Source organism: Antechinus flavipes, chromosome 3 (assembly GCF_016432865.1).
Source record: "Antechinus flavipes isolate AdamAnt ecotype Samford, QLD, Australia chromosome 3, AdamAnt_v2, whole genome shotgun sequence".
Classification (NCBI taxonomy): domain Eukaryota; kingdom Metazoa; phylum Chordata; class Mammalia; order Dasyuromorphia; family Dasyuridae; genus Antechinus; species Antechinus flavipes.
This window is the reverse complement of record NC_067400.1, coordinates 74,373,968-74,388,934: the sequence shown is the minus strand read 5'-3', so window position 1 is coordinate 74,388,934 and position 14,967 is coordinate 74,373,968. Positions and strand designations below refer to the sequence as shown.

Sequence of the window (14,967 nt, the reverse complement as noted above, 5' to 3'; positions counted from 1 at the left end):
AGAAGAAGCTCATATAAGAGTTATTTGGCATAACTGAAATAATAGAAAAGAAACAGGTCTCAAGATGATTTTGTATAATTGTGCACAATTTTTAAAGAAAGCAGATAGTCTATAAAGGGATTTAAAACAGTCATCTTGGTTTTTTAAAAACTTATCTGTTTATACTTAAATTTAGGTTTGAACAAGATAACATTCCTTTAAAAAAAAAAAATCTTGAAATGTCTTTGGGAAAGCACTGGTGTATTCAAAGTGAATCACTGTCTAAACAATTTTGCTGACCAAGTAGGAGTACAATGTATTACATCAAATTTTCATTAGACCTACTATATGTTTGAAATCAATCTGTTTGGATAACATGCTGTGAATTTTTCCCTATAATTATGTGATCAAGAACTACCTTATTAATTTAAAATGAGAGAGGCAGGAATTGAGTTAAGAGACTGGATCATCTCTGAGCATTTTTCTAAAGGAGTTAAATAATCCAATCTAGTCTACTTTTGCTCTATTGCTCATGGAAACATATCCAAGATTACATTTGGGCAAGAAGCCAACTAGTTAGAATATTTAGAGCTGGACTAGTCTTGGTTACAAAGATTTTAATGATCTGATTATACCTATTTATACTTCTTTTATAACCCCTTACATTTTTATCATTTTATATGTATATATAGTATCAATGTGTATATATATATATATGGTTTAAAGCTAATTACAGATTCAGCTCTTGAACTTGAAAATGGGGATGCAATATTTTTACTGAAAGTAAACCAAGTTAACATAATGATCTTCTACTAGAAAGCAACATATTCACTTTTGCTATACACAGGTAAATGTAACTCCTGATATCTCTTTACTATGTCATCAAGATTTGAGTATTTTAAAAGAGGTCAATTTAGGCAGAAGAGTATATTTCTGATGAAATGTTCTTAGCTCTTATTTTCTGCATGGCATCCCTTTAAAGTACAAAATCTTATATTCCCAAAGGCACAATTCTTAGCAACATAAATTAACATGTCCAAGACCTAAAAGAAATTGAGCAGCGTTCCCAAAGAAAATCAGACTACAGAGCCTACAAATTATTAAGCAGCATGACTAAAATATATTCACTCTTATAATTTGATTAGTCTTTCATGAAAATGGTTATACATTGTATATGCATTATATTCATATATCGCTCTGCTAAATATGGATGAATCCAATGAAAACTTTATATGGAGATGAAAGTTTTTTCTCAAGGCTTTTGGATGCAAAGAAAAAGTCAGTTTTTATAAGTCATTTTAAGGCAATTAAAATGTTCAAATCTGGCCTCAGAGACTTACTATCTATGTGACCCTGGGCAAATCACTTAACCCTATTTGTCTCAGTTCCTTATCTATAAAAATGAGCTGAAGAAGGATACTCAAACTATTCCAGTATCTTTGCCAAGAAAACTCCCAAATGGAGTCAGACCCCAAAGGTAGTCAGACATGACTGAAATGACCAAACAGTAACAGTCATTTGGAAAATGAAATGCCAGAGATTTTGAGGGTTTATCATTGATAAACGAGTTGATTTTTTAAAAGAGGAAACTGAAAGTTTATCTAATTGAGGAGAGGAGAGGGGGTTTGGGCATAGATATTTAATTTTGTCATCTAAAATTTCCTACAGACAATTTTTATTTTATCAGATCTCCCAGATTTAGGACACTGGCTTCTGTCAGATGACCTGGATTTTAGGACACTATTTGTTTCCAAGAATCTTAGTTTCTTCATTTGCAAAATGTCAGGGTTGGGTTAGATAACTAATCTTTGAGTTCCCTCAACTTTCAATATTTTAGGATTTTAGAATGCTATTAATACATGTGGGAATAAATGCTTATTTATACTTTATTGACAAAATTGTCTTTTATACCAAGTAGAGCATAATGAAGACTAAAAAAATCTAGTCAATGAATATATTTCCTACTGAAAGGTCAATTTAAAACATAAAACTAGAGGAGGAGAGCATTTATTCAGGTTTAATAATATATCAAGGAAAGATCAAGATGGAATAAAAGTATTTCTATTTAGTACATGGCATAGTAATTAGAGCACTGGGTTTGGAATCAGGAAGACATCTTCATGAGTTCAAAAAAGGACTTATACATGGACTAGTTGTGTGGCCGTGGACAAACTTAACCTTTTTTGCCTCAGTTCCTCATTTGTGGAGAAGGAAATGGCAAAAAGGATTTCCTTTTCAATAGCTGAAAATTAGTGCCTAAAGATTCTTTTTGAAATATGCACCCCACCTGTTTTGTAACTAAATCATTATTATGTGAGAGAGAGTATTCCGTGAGATAAGAATTAAGACCTGATTACAGTCCTATTAGCATCTACAGCTGTGTGATTTGGAGTAAGTCAAATATCTCTGCTTTTCATCTTCCATTATCTACAAAAGCCTATCAGGATTGTTTTGAGTATCTTAAAAGATAATATATACAAAATGATGCTAAAAATTTTAGGCTGTGATAAAAATATAAGATGTTATAAAAGGAAACTACCTCTAATAAAAAGTAATAACAATCAGATTATGAGCTCTCCAGGGCCAAAATTCCATGATCCAAAGTTGTTTAGGCTATAATATCTTATACACTGTAGGTACTCAATAAATATTAAACAGGAAGCATTGTTTACGGGGAACAGTAGGATGCTGTTTCATCCCTTCTCCATGAATACTCCATGTCATTTTCTATGCCACCATAATTTTGTTATTCTGGTGGAAAGCTCACTTCAGATTTAACATTTCCTATGTATGGGATGGGTACCTGAGTCACACAGTGTTTAGGGCTCTGGGCCTGGAGTCAAGAAGACTCATCCTCCTGAATGTGACCCTGAGCAAGTTCATCCTGTTTGCTTCAGTTTCTTTATCTGTAAAATGAGCTGGAGAAGGAAATGGTAAAATCATTCCAGTATCTTTGCCCAGAAAACTCCAAATAGAGTTATGAAGAGTTAAACATGACTGAAAATGAATAAACAATGTACAAGATGCTCTGTTCCATTTGGGAAATTTCCAGTGTGTACACAAGCCTCAGCCTATAATTATGAGACTAAAATAAAATGAAAAATACCTGCTTGGTTTTGGTTTTGGTTTGCTTAATTATTTCTCTTTTTGATCAAGCAATATTTAAATCAGAAAAGGCAGATTGTAATGTGAGTTCTGTGAACTAAACTTAGTACTGAATTGATGACCATCCTGATGTATGAAACAGTTCTTCATGCGTATTCTTTCCTGGCTTTTATTTTATGTAAAGTATCATGAGGGTGTCTATTTTGCTAACATTGTTTCTTGCAGATTTACGAATGATATAGACAGTGAACGGTTCAGCTGGGAGAGAAAAATTCATAACAAAACACTTCTAAGATTGTCTTAGCTCCTTTTGCAATTAAAGTACTATTCCTATAATTTATTCCTCTTGGGGAAACAAGGAGTAAGATTTTTTTTTTAATAGCAAAGGTGTTTGATTTGTTGTCATCCAGCAATTTTTCCAACTGGATTCCTATTTCTGTTGATTTCTATAAATCTGAATTATATTTTCTGCAATTGTGATTTTTGTTAGCAGCTCAAAAATACAAGTGAAAATTTTATCTACATACAATTCTGTTAGAAAACTCCACTGGGCTTTAACTTTAGTGTATATAAATTAATATATTTCCCTTTAAATATTAAAGCAGAAAAGATTAGATATTACTCTTTTTTATGGTTCAGAACTTCAGATAATATGATAACTTTCAGATAGGAAAATTTGTTTTCAGGTTTGTGGTTTTGGTTTTGGTTTTTTGTCCTCTGATAGGATTGATATTGACTGCTCTTCTTTGCAGTATCCTTTGTGTTATGGATTATGCTAATGTAGACTCTTGATTTATGATAGGAACAGTAGTGATAGAGGTTCTGGACTTCTATTACTAGTATATGAGTGATCTACTTCTCAGTTATACAGATGGCCAGAACTAAGACATTTTAACTTGAGAATTTAAAATAAAAATTCTTTGAAATAAGAAGTATATTTGGTTGTTTCAGTTCTTACAGCCAAAAACATCAAAAGAGTAAAATATATGTATTTTCTTTTGCTTCTTAAAGATAAATTGGTTTAGAAATATAAGACATGGTATGGACAGGAGCTTGACAGTTTGTATAATCAACTTGATCTTCACTAGCTTAGCATTTCTGTTTCTATATGTTTTCCTAGGAAGATATTACAAATTCTACAAAACTATTTCAGATTTCTTTAGTATTATGTGATATATACACATATGCCTACATTTAAACCATTTTTGACTTGTGATATGAGACTAATTTAAGCCCCTGAAGAAGAAATTTATAAGATTAGATTCCATTCTACAAAATGGCTCTATTCACTATTAAATCTCTATTTACAGTCTACACAAGTATATATCATTTATTTGGTGTCAGAATATAAACATATTAGCATCACTTATAATCCTACTCAGTCAGGAGTATTTATACAAAATAGGTAATTGCTATGGTTTTAAACTTTATGTACTTCTTTAAGGCAAGCCCTCTATTTATGATTCTTATTTTGGAATTCTGATCATGTATATTTATCACTCTTGACATGAAATAAATTTTTTTCTTTTATCTCATATATTTTTCTCACATTCCAGTATGTAGTTTATTCCAATTATAATGCTAGTGACAATTCACATTTGTATTGCATTCTTTTTTTTATGGCACTTCAAGAATCCATTGGCTCATTGGTGTACATACCACCTCTTTCAATGTACATCCCAATTCTTCTACACTTCTAAATTCATTACCTGGTAGCCTACCTACAGTTATAAGCTTTTGCTATCACTTTATTAGTCCTCAGTCAAAATGTTTTCCAACTGTTATTTATTTCAGTGATGGCTACAATGTTCCTCTAGATAAATGAGCTTTGTTCTTAACTTGGAACCTTTGAGACTAAGCTCATTAGGGAATTACTGATTTAGTCTTGATAAAAGATGAATGAGATGAAGCAAGATGGTTGATATGACCACAGATGACATGGTTTATTTGGAATATTTGGACATGTTTATGATTGATTTTGTTCACTATATGATAATAAGTCTGTTTTTTACATGACCCCAAATACTAGTTTGGCTGTCTTCCTTTATTCTTCCCTCTCCCATCTTTCTCCATTTGGCCACTTTCTTAGAAGGAAAAAAAAGTAGATAGATAATGTGAGGTAGTGGATAAAGAGTCAATCTCAAGCATGGAGTTAAATCCTGCCTCTGACACATACTAGCAATGTGATCCTGAGCACTTAACTTTTCCGTGTTCCAGAGAATTCTCTAAAATCCTACATTGCAATATATTAACTTGATAGAGTGTTTTCTCATTGAGAGTTAATTTTTTATCAGTGAAATCACAAGTCTGAAAATAACAACTACTATAATAATTAGTTTTCTTTCCTGGACATTTGATTATGAATCACTATAAAATAATTGAACTAACATTGGGTGACAACTCTTTTATAAGGTCACAGTAAAAAAGATTAAATATTAAATGAGTTCTGATAACCTCATTACCAAAATTAGATTTTGTTCCAAGACTATATTACTTTCGCTCTCCCCATTATTAAAAGTATTCTCCATATGCATACAACTTAGGGAAAAAGTAACATTCATGTGTCAGTTAGTCATCTGCAGACAAAAACCACTGCCAAATCATTTTTGAATATAAAGGATTCAATTTGATTCAACAAACATTTATTAAGCATCTGTTGTGTACAGAGCAGTGTATTAGGTATAGAGATTCTAAGCTTCTTTTTAAAAAGACACTATCTTTGTACTTCCTCATGAATCACTGACCTAATCATACAAACATCCTATTGCCCCAGTAATTCTTTTTTATGTTTGAGAATAATGCCATGAAAAAAAAATCAGAATGTACTAATAATCAAAAGATAAGTTAATTGAAGGGAAGAGAAAATATAAATTGCCAATATTATGAACTGCATGTTAAATTTCAGTGCATTAAGTGAAATTTAAGATTTTCAAATGATGTCAATTTGATCACTGTAACAATCTATTTTATCAAAAAGTTTTAAAGAATTTGAGTATACCTACTTATGATTATGCTTAATCATTAGTCTCAAAGAGACTTCAGGCTGCAAACATGAATTGAATGTAGACCCTGTTCATGTGTCATGCCCCTTCACCTAAATGGAACCTGTGTCTGTTGTGTTTGACATTTGTTCATTTTATTTTTATTTAAATTAAAATTTAAAAATAGGTGTTCCTATCAGAGAGGGTTTTTTCCTTTTTATATCCCTCTGAAAATTTGAGATTACAAAATACTATCATACTCTTTCTGTGTATGGCACACTCCATAATTGGGTGCGCCTTAGGTGGTTATTTTGGTATGGGGTACATCATCATGAATGGTTTAAAAACAACAAATTCAATTTTGACAGTTTGGAAGAACAGTGCTTTATGCCAAATTCCATAACTACTCAAACATTTGGAAATCCCTACCCAAGGATTCCTATCCCAGTTAGCCTTCAAAGACACTGTTGTCTTTGAAGTGACTGTGTCACATTAGTGGGTTGTGATCACATTGGCTAGGGTCAATTCTCCTGCATTTTTGATTCTGTTAATGCTGGTGATACTTAACAGGGTGGCAAGTATACAAAGTGAACCTGGCCAACAGAATCTCCTCATTCAGCAACCACTGGGAAGGAAGAGAGGTCTGAGGCAGGTAAGTACCCAATGACATATATGTTATATTCAAGACAGGATCAGTGGATTTTCTCAAGTCTCTCTTGACTTTATACTATATCCTCTTTTTTAGCTAAGGCGACCTCTTCTGTCTCGGCAAAAGACTCAGACGGAACCTCGAAGTCGTCATGGAGCTAGACTCTCAACTACTCGCCGAAGCATACAGCCTAAAACAAAGCCAACAGGTAAGGTAACATTCGCATGATAATGTTGGTACATAATAACATTCAATAAGGGGAATGGGTGTCTAGATTGTATAACATGATAGTTTAGAGTTATCTTTTGTTTAGTGTAAGAATTTAGAATGAAGAGCCTCCATGCAAAACAGCACTGTTATTTTCCAGGATTTGGGAGACTCCATACACATATCCTTTTCTACCTGACAGTAATATACTATTTGGTTAAGAGAGTTTATTTTTTAAAGATTGATACTTTTTCAAACACATAATCAATCAAATATTTACTAAATACCTACTGTGTACCAGACATTGTGCTAAGCACTAGAGATACAAAGAAAGAAGTGATAGTTTCTGTACTCAAGGAGCTTACATTCTAAGGAGTGAGACAACATGTACCAATGTAAGTATTTACAGAACATAAACAAAATAAATCCACAGTAGTTTTGAGATGGAGGACACAAGCGGGTAGGGGGATCAGGAAAGCATCCATGCAGAGGATGGCATGTGAGCTGAGTAGTAAGGAAATCAGGGATTTTAAGAAGCAGTGCTGAGGAAGGAGAGAATTCCAGGTGTGGAGATTAGTCAAGGCAAAAACACTGAAACAGGAAATTCAATTATTAAAAAGTAATAAGAGTTTAGAACTGTTTTAAGAGAAGGATACAAAAATTAACATAAGGAAGACCTTTTTTAGGGCAGGAACATCTTGCACATACACACAAAATATAAAAAGGCATAAATGCATGAGGTAGTGTCCATCTGCCACATTAAAGATCAAGTGATTAGTTAATTAATTAAAGTCAGATCTTATAAAGGATAACAATTTATTAGCTTAATGCCCTGTGCCTTAATGACCTTATTTTATTAAAATAGTTTTTCTTATATTTAAAAAGTCATGAAATTAAAACATTCACTTGTATTAATAGTAACTGCCAATAAAGGTGTGAGAATTTAGTTCACACAAATGAGAGCCAAAGATATCGATTGTGTTTTTCTATTCATCCCCCATTTTCTGCCTTCATGGAAACAGATCAGAAACGATCGGTGACCTTCACAGAAACTCAGCCTGAGACAGCATCTTCCCCAGCAGACACCCTTCCTGCCACCACCCAGCAACAGTGTTGCAGCAAGAGCAGTCCTGGTCAGTCTGGTAAACCAGAAGTAGTGGAGAAACCAGTCCTCACATCTTCCCCTGCCATCATAGTTGCTGATCTCCATGGCCAGAATCCCTCCCAGGTAATGGCTCTCACGATGATTTGAGAATAACTTCCCTTCTATATTGTTCTTTAGATATCATTTGAACATGTATTGGTTTCCTAAATTTTACTTTATAGTCAGTTTTGAGCCAATTAACTTCATTGAGAGAGTAATACTAGCAAAGCTAAAATCACTGGTTAATCCTCGTGAGATACTTAGATATACAGAGAGAAAACATTTTGGGTACAAGTTTTGAAAGAAGACATGTTGTATGCAGTGCAAAGATGTACTAATGAGGCAGCAAGGAGGCATGGTGAATAGAGAGAAGGCCTAGAGTCAGGAAAAACTAAGTTTTGATCCTACATCAGATGTTTACCAGCTCAGCTGCAGCTTCCACATTTGTAAAATGACCTCATTTGCGGTTTTCTTGGCAAAAATTCTAGAGGGCACTGCCACTCTAGCCCATTTTACAAATAAGAAAACTGAGGTAAACAGGATTAAGTGACATGCCCAGGATCATTATTACATGTCTAAGGCTGGATATTAAGTCAGGTCTTCCTGACTCTAGACATGGCACTGTATCAATTGTGCCACTTAGCTGCCATAATAATAAGGGGACAATTAGGTGGTGCTGTGAATAAAGTGCCAGCCCTGAAGTCAGGAGAATCTGAGTTCAAATCTGTATTCAGACACTTAACACTTCATAGCTATGTGACCTTGGGCAAGTCACTTAAACCCCAGTTGCTTCAGGGGGAAAAAAAAAAAGGAGAAAGGAAAAAGCAAAGGAACATGTTTGTGAAAGCATTTCTTTAAAAGGTCTGATAATACTAGCTATCATTATATTATTTTCTATAATATTCTATAAAAGCTTGAGAGGTTATCTCTGGCTTAAAAAAATTATTTCTGAAGTTCTTCTGTGGCACAGGGAATCATAATCTTAGAGCTGAAAGGTCATCCAGTCTTTCTCATTTTTTTAGATGAGGAAATTTTTTTTATATTTTTTTATTTTATTTTATAATAATTTTATATTGACAGAATCCATGCCAGGGTAATTTTTTTACAACATTATCCCTTGCACTCGCTTCTGTTCCAATTTTTCCCCTTCCTCCCTCCACCCCCTCCCCTAGATGGCAAGCAGTCCTATATATGTTAGATATGTTGCAGTATATCCTAGATACAATATATGTCTGCGGAACCGAACAGTTCTCTTGTTGCACAGGGAGAATTGGATTCAGAAGGTAAAAATAACCCAGGAAGAAAAACAAAAATGCAAATAGTTCACATTCATTTCCCAGTGTTCTTTCTTTGGATGTAGCTGCTTTTATCCATCATTTATCAATTGAAACTGAGTTAGGTCTCTTTGTCAAAGAAATCCACTTCCATCAGAATACATCCTCATACAATATCATTGTCAAAGTGTATAATGATCTCCTGGTTCTGCTCATTTCACTTAGCATCAGTTCATGTAAATCTCTCCAAGCCTCTCTGTATTCATCCTGCTGGTCATTTCTTACAGAACAATAATATTCCATAACATTCATATACCACAATTTACCCAGCCATTCTCCAATTGATGGGCATCCATTCAATTTCCATTTTCTAGCCACTACAAACAGGGCTGCCACAAACATTTTGGCACGTACAGGTCCCTTTCCCTTCTTTAGTATTTCTTTGGGATATAAGCCCAGAAGTAACACTGCTGGATCAAAGGGTATGCACAGTTTGATAACTTTTGGAGCATAATTCCAGATTGCTCTCCAGAATGGTTAGATTCGTTCACAACTCCACCAACAATGCATCAGTGTCCCAGTTTTCCCGCATTCCCTCCAACATTCATCATTATTTTTTCCTGTCATTAGATGAGGAAATTGAGTCATAAAAAGGCTAAATGATTTGCCCAAAATTTTATGTAACTGGAATTTGAACTCATGTCCTCTGATTTCAAATCCCAATAATCTTTCTGCTATACCAAGCTGCCTCAGAATCTTAGAATGCATAATTTTTGACAGAAGGATCTTAGGAAGAATGTTTTTTCTATTTTGTGAAGACCTCAAATTAACTGGTTAATTTGCTTCTAGAGTAAGGTCCATCCAACTGAAGAGAAAGAAAAAGAAAAGGAAGATGATGCCGAAGGAGCGCAAGGAGCTGCAGCACACAGCCCCTCATCTACCCAGCTTTCAGACACTGAAGATTTTGCAGGTCTTGAGACCACAAGTTTGTTACAGCCTGATGACACTATTCTTCATATCAGTGAGGAAAATGGGATGGAGAATCCCCTACTAACAAGCCAGTTCAGTTTTACTCATATTGAACTGGGGGAGACAGATATTGACCTAGATGAGTCTCATGTTTAATTTTAGATTTAGTAGGGATTCAGGAATTAGAAGAATGAATCATCTTGCTGAAAGTCTCTAGTGAGATTGGTGGCAAATTGTCATTAGCCAATTAAAAAGCACCTTATATCTATAAGAAGGCACAAATCTAAGCAGTTTGCTGCCAATCAATAGAATATTTCAAAAAAATAACATAAAATTGATGATTACCCTCATTTGGTTTTGTGAAGATCACAAATACCACAGAAGAATGGGAAAATGAGCCATTTCAATACATGTTATTTGTGATTCATTAAGCCTTGATCTGTTACAAATGTACTGTAAATATCAGTTTATCTAAGTTTATCTAACAAATTTATTAATATATTATAACAAAGAAACCAGCCCTTTGATGTTGGTCACATTAACATCTTACCTGACTTTTTTTTATTTTTATAGTTTCAAAATAAATATATGACTTATTAAGGAGTGGCAACATATTTAAAATGAAATAAAATAGTAGAATCAAATGCAAATAGGAAAAAAAAGTCCACTGCTGATTTTTCCTAGTCAAAAGTAATATCATTGAGCAAAATGGCAATTTTTTTAGAGTTCATAATGCTTACTTTGTGTTGTTCCTTTTATTATATTTGTAAAACTGAAAGCTACTGTCATAAAAGCTTTCTATCCATTTAAAAAAATATAACTGGTTATACAGCATTAACAGTAGGGAGAGTTACAGTTTTTTACAAAGCTAAAAGTTGTTCAAAAATATAAAGACTGTAATGATATGAAAGCCAAATGTGGAAAAAACAGCTAAAAAAAAAAAAAAAAACAGCTGATGAGATCACCTATATAGCAATTATTACATCAGTGCATGGCAATGGGGGCAATTGGAAATACATGTTTATTCTCAGGTAGTAACTGTTGCCCATCCTCAAAGACTTAATTCTCCTCTAGCTACTGTTATTACTGTACTGAGTTTATTAGAATCAGCTTAATAGCCATTCCATTATGATGTTAGTGATCCCAAGTGCCCCTCAGATTTATACATTCATGATACAAGATAAATCCCTACAAATGAGAAATTTTCTTCTCTATAAGGCCCAGTCACAAGTTGTCCTTGTTCTTATCAGCCCTATTTGTGTGGCTTTCACATGGGTCTTTAATGTTCAAAGGAATATGAAAGAGAGGGATTATGACAATCAGATCCCTAACAAATCATCCTACTATCAGAAGATCATAGGATTATGAATCTCACAATGCAAAACTGAATTTAACTGTTTACATTAGAAAATAATGCATTTATAAGGCAAATCACAAACTCATGCTTCTGTGATCCTTTGACTTGTCATACCTAAATTAACATGGTATGTAAATGCAAACTCTAATCCTGAAATTGAACATAGACTTTAATTACATTACAATGAATTTTAAATTATTCTGTATGTCTATACTTCATTTATATTGGTAATAAACTATATCTGCATATACAGAGGAGGCCTATTAAACCTAAATCTAATACAGAAATAGTATTCTTCTATTCAAAGGCCTAATTTAACTAGAAGGCCTAAATAGGCCTAAATTATATTTTGAATGATGTAAAAATGTAATTGAAATTATTCATAGCCCTGAGCAAGAATTCAGTGCAATGAATAAGTATCTATTGCTAATAACTGTAAGAGACAAATACCTACCTACACCTAGATTAAGTAGAATTTCAAAAATTAGAGAGGCCAAAAGTACTTTTGTTCATTTTACAGTATTTTTCATATAGCTTGCACTTACTGCCAACTAACCCTCAAATGCAGGTACATATCTATTATGATGATTTTGTGAATCTCTCTAAGTAAGCTGGTATATTTCTGCTATTTAGAAAATATGCTGCTGCTCAATTAGTGTTAGGGGCCTTATGTCTATGTAATTTCCAAGTGTCTGGGTCTGTGAGTGTCTTAATGTATGTGCATGTTCCAGTCCAGTTTACTGATTCAGATTAGACATAATCAAACTTAAATGTACAAGAGAGCAAAAAAAAAAAAAAAAAAAAAAAAGAAGGGGGAGAAAGATGTTAAAGAATGATACTACTTTCAACAGGTGTCTTTCAAGTACAGTTTCAGATAGTTATGAAGGCACAGAGCTAATTTTAAAAGTAACATCATACCTGTCTATTTATTATCCAATCCCTCCTCTACTCTTCTACTGTTGAAGTCTTTTAAAAGCTTCTTCAGTGTTTCAAATATCCGTATATTAGGTTTTAAAAAAAAAGCCCCTCTTCTGAGAAATATGGCCTTATTCAGAGGGAGTGTTGTCCTATTGGGACTATATCTCTGCTGCTGTCTGTATCCATGTTTTTTTCAGATGCCCTTAATTATGTTGAATGTTTATGTGTTTGAGTAAAGTATTTATATGTATGTACATAAAACTGTCACAGTTGTATCTTCAGGAATATTATTGTCTTGGAGTTTATGGTGGGGGAGGGAAGAAAGGTGAAGAAAATTATAAAGAATTTTTACCATTTGCTTAATGTTCAAAACATTTGAAAGCAGGTGCTTTTACTGAATGGAAATCTAAATGTTGTTTATCTTGAAAGAATAAACAGAATAGCTTGTTGCTAAGTACAGGGATCATTTGTTAAAAATTTCATGTATATAAACAGTAATTGATTTATATTGGGGAAAATATAATAAGAAGCCTCCACCGTGAATAAATCTTCAAATTCAACAAATTGCTTTCTAAAATAACATAAAAAGGTCCAAGTTTGATGTGCTTTTCAGAGAACTTGGAAATATTTATTCCATATTGATAGATGAAGGTTCAGATCAATTAAATTTAATTTAGCCAGTTAAAATGTTGGCATAGATTGTTAAACATTTTCTTATAAAAATCACCTACTTTCAAATTATGAAACATTTGTCTCTCTCATATCATGTCCTCCAGTGGTGTCAAACTCTAATAAAAGCAGGGGCCACTATACATAAGGATCCCTATGGGCTTATTGACTTAGTTTTTAAATGTTACATTATCTATATTTTATTGCAGTTTTATTTGTTTTGTGAAATATTTCCTAATTACATTTTATTATGATTCAGACTATATTGGGAGTATTATGGGTCACATATGGCCCATGGGCTGAATGTTTGTAACCTATGATGTACCTCATAATCTGTTGACTTGATACTCTTTTATAAATGAGGAAAACAGTCACAGAAAAGGTTGTAGTAATGCATGTAGAGTTATGCTGATAATATAAACTTTACCACAAGTCATCAAAATATAATTAGGAAAACATTCTGTGGGGCATTAGTGCCAGGATAAACCAATATGTTGATTTGACTTGATAGAAAGAACGTTGAATTTTTAGGGTAGATCCCAATACAAACCTTTTGGTGAAACCATCTTTTGAGCTTCAATTTTTTCATTGTAAAATGGGAAGAAGAGTGAGAGTTAAATTATTTCTAAATCCTATGATTCAGAGTTCCTAATTTTAAGCCTTGAGCAGTTATTACAGCCATAACCACATGGCCCTTGCTTTGAAAGAGGAACTCATCCTCTCTAGTCAATAAAGATCATTCTTCTGCTCTGCCATCTGGTTCAGAAGACAGCAAAGATAAAAGCAAGGTTCTGGGAGGAAGGGTCATAAAAGGGTACAGTTTCAGCTCAATGCACAGATTATCTCAATTTATAACAGAAACCAGAGGCCTCTGAATCTTCTGCCTGGCTCCATGAATAATGCTGCAGTCAACATGACCAGCCTTTTACAATTCCATACTTATTATGAACACTATTCTAGTAGTTTGTCCTCCTTATTTGCCTCAGCTTCTAGTATCAGCAAATAGACTCACATGTGATGTTTCAGAAAGCTTTGATTTTTCACTCAGGGGAATAAGAGCAAGTTGAAGGTAGAGTGTACTTGAGTAGGTTTGAGAACAATGTATGTGTATTAAAGAATAGATCACTGTCAGATCACTGAACAGTTTGTCCCAGAGTATTTTTTTATAGTCATTACAACATAGGATGAACATTTTCCCATTAGCCATCTCAAAGGTTTATGTTAGAGGTAAAAAAAGAAAGAGTAAAATAATTTATTTTCCCCAAGATGAATAACTGTGAAGACTTGTATATTGAATGACCAAAGAGCATGGATATGAAGAAATATCATGACAAATATCATGACAAATTATGAAAGATATTAGAATCTGTTGTTTGAACATGCACATATAATAAAGTAATTATAAAAGCACTTGAAATGATTGTCTTAGTGTGCCTCGCTTCCTTATTTCTGAATATAGAGAGCAATTCTGGCTTACTCTGGAACAGGATTTAACCTTTTTCTAATTTTTTTTAACTACAAAGGAAACAAATTATATTGATATATATATACACTTATTAAACTATTTTTCAAAAATAAGTTCACAGACCTCCAACTTAAGAATCCCTGCTAGAAAATTTCCATTTTCAGTGCATTTTGTTTTATGAACATGTATAACTTTGTCAGCATATCACCTTGCTACCTATATTACAGTGGAATTTAATTCTACAAATATT

General features: G+C 33.2%; 1 protein-coding gene across 1 annotated transcript in view; it reads left to right on the top strand.

Annotated features, from left to right (window-relative positions):
- The window catches only part of UNC80 (unc-80 homolog, NALCN channel complex subunit), a 228,787-nt gene extending 214,118 nt beyond the window's left edge, over positions 1-14,669 (top strand). The window contains exons 62-65 of the mRNA XM_051983635.1: positions 6,636-6,717; positions 6,811-6,922; positions 7,944-8,149; positions 10,189-14,669. Coding sequence (XP_051839595.1) covers positions 6,636-6,717; positions 6,811-6,922; positions 7,944-8,149; positions 10,189-10,464 — 676 coding nt within the window. The 3' untranslated portion in view covers positions 10,465-14,669. The remainder of the gene's footprint in view (positions 1-6,635; positions 6,718-6,810; positions 6,923-7,943; positions 8,150-10,188) is intronic.
- Positions 14,670-14,967: the final 298 nt, after the last annotated feature.